A 7,828-nucleotide genomic window follows, 5' to 3' on the forward strand; every position below is an offset into this window, starting at 1 on the left:
ACACTATGCGTGTCATACTAGGACCAAGGTATAGTGGGGGAACCTGGGACAGTTTGCCGCATACTAGGGCTCATGACATGGTGAAAAACAAAAACAGGCGTGGTAGTGGGCCTCGAGGGACAAAGAACTAAGGAGCAATGCGAAAAGTGGAGGCCCTTAGTTCTTCATAAGCTCGGGCATCAACTGCTTAGTAGAGGGGCGGTCCATTGAACGTCCCGGGGATGGGTGTTTACGGGGGCTCGCTCTCGGTTTTAGACTCCCCCTTAACAAAAAATATAGGGCCAATGACATGGTGGGGGTTTCTGGGACACTCTGTGCTCCGTAGCTGAGCCTATAAAGCCTGGCGAATCTGGGACACTTTGCTCGCTAGTATAACCCATTGAATACTGGGTGAACTTGGAACACTATACGTGTCATACTAGGACCAAAGAATAGTGGGGGAACCTAGGACAGTTTGCCGCATACTAGAGCCCATAACATGGTGGGCCTATAAAATTTATAAAGCCTATAAAGTCTGGCGAACCTGGGACACTCTGTGCTCTCTAGTATGATCCGTGGAATGGTGGGTGAACTTGGAACACTACGTGTCTCGTACTAGGATCCACAGAATAGTGGGGGAACCTGGGACACTTTGTACCGTATAGAATGCCCATAGAATGATGGTGGAACGTGAAACAGAGTGGGAGAACAGTATAACAAGATACCGTCTCTGGGACTCTGTCGCGTTAATCTGTTTATTGCCTCCTTCTTTCTACTACCTGGTAAATTACGCCAGACTTGGATGCTGTTTAGTGGCTTTCGTTGTTGGCACGTTACAGAACAAAATCGCAGCTATTAGGTAATGTTTTAATGGATCATGAAAAAAAAAATGAGGAAGTTTAGCTGGTTAAGTAACCTGAAACGATTAACGTTTTTTACATTCTACTGCCGAAGTACTTGATCGATGGTTAATTGTTTCCATTTAGAATCAATTTGCAAACTAAAAACATGTCGAACAAATATTCTAATTCGATAGGGGATTTTAGGCATGTTCCTCCAAATGATCGAACTTTTCTCCGATCCGAAATGTTTTCCAGTTTAATTGCCCGTGCAATTCCGCGTGTCCTTCGCGGAACAGCCGCTTTCGCGATCTTCCTAAGTAATTTTCTCGCAGAGTCGATATTAGACTGTCCACAAGTCGGATCGAAGAACAAGCGACGCTGTCAGCGCGGCGAAAGCGGCGAAATTGAAAGTGAACGCGTGTTGTTCGGGCGTTTTCTTTTCTTCTCTCCTCTCCATTCAGTGTTCAATCAAATGTCTGATCGGAAACAGTAAAAAAGGTCGGCACCAGAATCACTTTATTCCCTTCAGTTTCCAAAAACTCCGAAACACTTCACCTCTCAAAATTTCCATTACACTCCACTACAAGCAACATCAGCACATGTCAAATCTCTACTATCAAAAACAAGGTAGAGAAAGATTATTACATTTTGTAACTTTTAAAAGCATTGTCGTAAGAAAAGAATGCTGAGAAAATCCCTAACGATCTAAAAGTATATAAATAACATAAAATAAAGCACCTATTGTGTAAAAAAAACTCATCGTCAATTATCTCCGTAACCATAAATACAATTCTCCAACTTATCCAAATTTCCATCTGATTTCTTTCCATCCACGGATGCGCATAGTTGCAACAGCACAGCACCACGAAAAAAAGTAAAATTTTCTCGTGCCAATTTGTGAAGATTGGCTGGAAGAACAGCTACGCTTCCTCCGTTAATTATTTTAAAATGTTAATAACGTTCGTTCATGAATCCGAAGTATCGATGCAGGAAGGATAACGTCGACTAAAATCGCGCAGCATATTCCTGCACGGTTTCTCACAATCATATTCGCGACGGGCACATAAAAATCCGGCGAACCGTCTTCCTTGCAACAGTTCCAGCTCTCGAAATCATTCAGGTATTCCCTCTCTGTTCTCGGTTACTTTTTCTTTAACGATCTAATTAGCACACAATTGTTCCGTTCTCGACGCAACAACATTGCCTTGAATTACATTCCGGCGCGGCGTAATAATCCGTCGTATTAATTACGAATTCATTATGCCGTTCCGAGGAGTCGAGAGAAATTCTCTTAATCGATTCTCTCCTTCGAAATAGAGTCGATTATGCACAGAACAATTTATTGTGCGAAATAAAAAATGTTCTATCTGAATTGCACCAAATCGGAGCGAATTGCAACAAACTCTACTTTCTACACATAACTGTTTACATTTAACTATATATGACTCCAACAAAAGTCAATTCTTATTCAATAAAATAACTACTTTGAATGCCGGATAAATATTTGCCAGTGCAGACGGCATCTTTATTTAAGCTCGAAACACTAAATTTAATGTTTTGAGATTGTAAGTACCATATACGAGTATAATTAAAAGTGAATAGGATGGAAATAAAATAACAGGATTTTTAAATTCTTCTAATGTTTTTCGTTTACGCATTTTTGTCATAAACGTGTAGAATAAAAGAGTAACGTAAGAGATCAACTGGCGAAACCGAATGATCATCGAACACGGATCTACAGGTTCGAATGATTCGGAGACGACACAACGAGGTAAAAGAATCATGCTGCTCTGGGTATTTCCAGCAGGAAGTCTGAGAGTCTTGGGATGTTGCAACCTGCCTCTCCTGCTCGTCTTGTAGCCATGAAACTCGCACCGTTTAAAAAATTGTGTAGCTATAATTGTATAATATATATAGTATAATATATATAGTTGTATATTAATTGTATAGTTATAATTGTATAACATTGATGTTTATAATCTTGTGCAAAAACACGCAACGAAGGGGGAACCTTCGAATTTGGCTAGACTATAAGCTCGTGTCTATCGTTTAGGTTTAGGCGATTCATTCCTTTCAAAGTAGTTTAAGGTTAGATTAAGGTAGATAATTGTTAACTATCATAAAAAAGGACCAGGACCGACAGGAAAATCTAAGAAAATGACCACAGTTGCGAAACACATTTCCTATTGTTTAGTAAACTACCGTTCCTTGATTTTAGTCACGTAGGTTTTAGTCACCCACACCATTTGTATAGTTTAAATAAACCAGATATGCTCTGAGCACCCGAGGTGTCCTATCTATTTCCTTATTGGCATATCTCGCAAGGACCCGAGATCCTTGCTATTCGAGTCGACTCAAAGACTCAAAAATTCATAGACCGAGCGACAGCACAATTTCTTTAATCCCTTTGTCGAACGCAGAACTCATTGGAACAACAAATGGCGTGCAAACCTTCTCCTGGAGAAAGCGTCAGTGGGTCAGGGTGACGACACGCCTCCGTTTCTGCAAAGTCAAACGCAGACGCTTCTCGAGAGCCTTGTGCGTCGGCCATTGTCGAATTATTGGGTCATGCAATGCAAAATAGCTGGAGCTCCAATCGACATCTAAAAGAATGAACCTCCACTAATTATACCAGAGGTTGTATGTATCTTCGGTAACAATACTTTAGGATGGAGAATTCTTTTATGGAGAAAAAGCGACTGGGCGCTGGCGCACGTGTGTCTACGTGATCTATACGTCGCCTTCCTAATGATCTAGCTTGCTTGTGTTCGTGTCTTATGTCATGCAGTCGCTGAACTGGATTCGAAGTTCTCGAGGCTCGAGGTTCGCTTTATCTTTCTAGACGAGTCTCGATCGATGTTTTATATTTTTTAATCGTTGGGCAACCGTGATCGATTGTTCCAGCTTTGTTCCTTCCATTCTTTATGCAAAATAGAAATGCATTTCCTTTTTTAATCATTTTAATAATAAATGTGGCTTTCAAACTGTATCTCCAATAATTTAATCACTCACTGTACGAGCGAATAATTATAAAAGCGACGAATCGACGTATACACCCAACAATTACTCAGTCTTTCGCACAAAATAAGAATCTACTAGAAATTGATTTGGTAATACAGGTTTTTAAATTCTACTAACGTTCGCATTGTTACGTATATCAGCCACCCATTCTCATAATCAGTACATATTAATACCGCGCGCTAGTGATTATAATTCAGCGACGGTCGTCGGCGAAGAACAATCGTGCTCATTGTAATGCTAAGGACCGGATCGAAATACGGCGATTCTCGAAACAGATAGGCCATTGGAAAATCCGGGAGGTGTACCCGATGACTAACCATCTGGTTTTGTGAACTGAAACCCCGTGCCGTCTCAAGGGGCTTTCGAGCATTTAAATAATGAGGCGTGGAGGACTTCCGGTATTTGTCAAGTTACAAGAACCGTGTAAATCTTTATCTGCATCGCGCGTTCAACATTGAAAAGATCGGAGAAATTAAACACACAACTATTCTGTTACTCCGGCTCGATGGGATACAGTTTGAGAAATAATGGAGCGCGAGGACTTCCGGTTTTTCAAGTTACAAGAGACCGTGTAAATCTTTTCCTGCATTCCGGCTCGATGGGATACAGTTCGAGAACGACAAACAGATCGAAACAGAAATTTGTCGCACGTGCACGCAGATACGGCAGGTAATTGTACGAATTCCCCGTGGTGCTTGGGGTCGTCGCAATTATCGTTGCCTCGCGAATTTACGCGCGTCCCTGTCGTTAATGACGCAATTACGGCCGCCGAATTACGCTCGATTTATTTAACGGCAGGCGAAACAGCTGTTTGTCAGCCGTTCGACCGTTCATTGCCACGCGCTCGCAATTTCTCCGCCGTTTTTATTTAGGACCATTAAAACAATATATTCGTACGGCGCCGCATACCGTTCCACGCTTTCGATCCGTGCCTTAATTACCCGAGTATCGTAAAAATTAGCAGAATTTCTCCGCTCATTCATCGAATGAATTATGCACTAATTTCGCAGAGCAGATGGCTTGTATTGTCATCGTTCGATTGCAAAGCTTCCAGCGAATATTATAGATTTTAATTGACTATTTTATGGGGGATCGTGAACATTTTATCTTGTTTACGAAGATGACTCCATTATTCTGTTAATCCTTGTACATTTGTTCAGAATATTCAGACTGCCATGTTAGACGATAAACAAACTTTTCTACAAAATTTTCAAGATAGATTGAAAACAGGTTCGTGACGGAGCGTTGAATTTTTAGAATGTTGATATATTTTTCTTGATCTATTGCAATTAAACGTATTGCAGTTAAATAAATTTCTCTTCATTCAGTACATTTTTGAGTATTTAGGAGATGGTAACATCAGCACAGTTCTTGAAGGTCTCCTGAGGCCCACAGCCCAGAGCATGGCTGCCATCATCGCACTCTCCCCAGTTGTTCCCGGATCTGTAGGTCCACCTGACGACACACTGTTTGCAGGTCACATCTCCAGGTAGGCGAACAGGTATGTTGAACTCGTATTGACTGCTAGGGACTTTTCGAGACCAGGTACCGTCGCCTAATTGAAGTGGATGACGATTGAAGCAGTCCTCGGACTCCAATTGGCCCTTTGATTGAAGAGGGCACAGATGGAAAGTGAAGGTTCCCATGTGGTTGGCAGTTAACTTCACGTTTACGTTGATCGTCTGACCACGGTTGTACCTGGTGTGTTTATCATTGTGTAATTGCAATTGCGAATTCGTTCACTTTCACAATTTACATCCTCGAATAAGTCACGATTGAAACGAATAAAAAGTGCAATTTGTATTAGATGATACTATCAATACATGATCATTCACCTTTCCACAATCACACCTCGTCCATAGGTTCCACCATTCTCATTGGGTCTAGGTTGAGGAAGAGCATAGTTGTCGCCGCAGAGACCACATCTTCCACCATTTTGTTCGAACTGAACCTGTAACAGATGGTGAAACGATTAGAGAAGCGACGCCAGTGCTCGGAGACTGCTCCTTTGACTGATCGCCGTCCTTACAGCTGTGTATTACGTGTTGCAGTCTTCAGGCGCTGCGTAAAAATTTAGAGGTGCCACTTAGGGTTGCCAGATCTTTTATATTTGATATGAGTCTTCTATATTTGAACTTGATCTCCTATATCATATTTGGATTTTCAAAAATCTTTGAATAAAAAAGTTTAAAATGTGCTGTGTACCTCTTTTACTTGAACTCCTATATTTTGAGCCTATCTCATATACATATACATAATTGCAGTTTTCACTACTTCTTCTATATTTGGATAAAACATTTCTGGCAACCCTAGTGCCACTAAATATTGTTATACCATTATTCAAACTATTTTGTACATTACCAAATTTGTAATTAATGAGTTACTAAATATTCCGGTATTGTACGTGTAAATCGGATCAGTTTCATATACGCATGGAATAAAAAATTCAATAAAACGGAAATATTCTAGGTCAGAAGAAAAATTTGTTTCTGCAATGAAAATTACTTCGAGACTCACCCTCGATTCGTGACTCACCCTTGTATAATAAATTCGAATTGGGCAGTTTCGATCCTACTAATTAAGTGACATTGTCTGATTGACTATACTACTTCAACTTTAAGGGCCTTTTCAAGATGTACGCGTGTCAGTCAACGTGTCGATCATCCGTAATGATCCAGCCAGCTTCTCACCTGATATCCTCCGCAGAAAAGACCCATGTCGTCATAGTTCGGCTCAACGGGGAATCCTTTCCTCCAGGCACTGCTCCTGGACACGGGGTCCATCATCATTCCATGACCATACACCTCCAGCAGCTGGACAGCCAGCAGACCGGTGACCACGAAAATTTTCATTAACGCCATAGTTAGCCGAATTACGCGCGATTGTGAATACTGTGCAATTAACGATCGCGATCCATCCCTGTTTTATATACCTCGTAATGCGATTGCTCAAAGATTAGCGCGATATTTGTTCCAGCAAAATATTATTTACTCGTGGGAGATTCATCGTTTTTACCCGATAACGACACCGGTCGCTTATCTTGCAATCTCTAAGAGCAATCTCTCTGATCATTGTGTAAACTTTCATGAAGATAGTTCGTGTCAAAGTTGTCGCTTCTACTTTTTAGTAGAGCCTCGATTATCCGAACACATGTTCCACTTTTAGTTTCGGATACTCGACTTGCTGTTGAATTTTAATCGGAAGAATGTTGCAAATATGATAATGAACATTTCATAAGGAAAGGATTGAAAATTGACAAAATTTGCTGTACCATTATTCAAAATATTGTTTACATTATTGAATATGTCAGTATCTAATCAATTATTAAACATTCAGATATTGTACGAGGTATTATACCAATTTAGAAATCGGTATAGAAATATTCTAGGTCGGAAGAAGTGTTTCATTTTCGAGTTGAAATTTCTCAGAGCGCAAAGGGTTAATATTGTCTCACTATAAATTTTCTCACAAACATCGTACAAAACAAGTTTCTAAGAAAAGCTTTTAAAACAACTTTCAAAGAATTCATTTCGAAAGATTCTTGCTATATCAGAGAAAGTTTTGACCACCTATTAATAATTCATCAGCAAATAAAACGCACGAACGATTTCTGCAAATGAAAAACCAAGGTAAGACGAAATAATTCAAAACTCAGATTATCTTGGTCGTTATAAGAATCAATAAGATCATACTGTTTACCAAGAATCAGTGAGAGGTATGCGAGTTTAACGCGATAACATCGAATGGACTTGGTCTGAATATTTAAATATGATAAACAGTGATAACAGAAATAATTGTACGCCGTTCTCACTTAGTGGAATGAGCTATCTAAAGCTAGAAGCTTACTTCTAGGATAACAATGACACGTTCTGTTTGCGTCGGATTTAGTAGGAAAATGGAAATTTTTGTCGTAAACGTAATAGTTCTAATTTTTATGAGCTTCACTTAAGACGATCATGGTTGTAGTATTCGGTTGTGTTTGGCCT

The 7,828-nt window shown here is 40.1% G+C and overlaps 1 protein-coding gene across 1 annotated transcript; it reads right to left on the reverse strand.

Moving 5' to 3' along the window:
• Positions 1-448: 448 nt before the first annotated feature.
• Positions 449-6,474, reverse strand: LOC143210558 (uncharacterized). Its single transcript, XM_076427513.1, has 2 exons — positions 5,678-6,474; positions 449-5,540 (listed from the first exon to the last, which is right to left on the reverse strand). The coding sequence occupies exon 2, from the start codon at positions 5,486-5,488 to the stop codon at positions 5,186-5,188; it is 303 nt and encodes a 100-aa protein (XP_076283628.1). The 5' UTR covers positions 5,489-5,540; positions 5,678-6,474; the 3' UTR covers positions 449-5,185.
• Positions 6,475-7,828: the final 1,354 nt, after the last annotated feature.

Source organism: Lasioglossum baleicum, chromosome 7 (genome assembly GCF_051020765.1).
Source record: "Lasioglossum baleicum chromosome 7, iyLasBale1, whole genome shotgun sequence".
In the NCBI taxonomy this organism is placed as follows: domain Eukaryota; kingdom Metazoa; phylum Arthropoda; class Insecta; order Hymenoptera; family Halictidae; genus Lasioglossum; species Lasioglossum baleicum.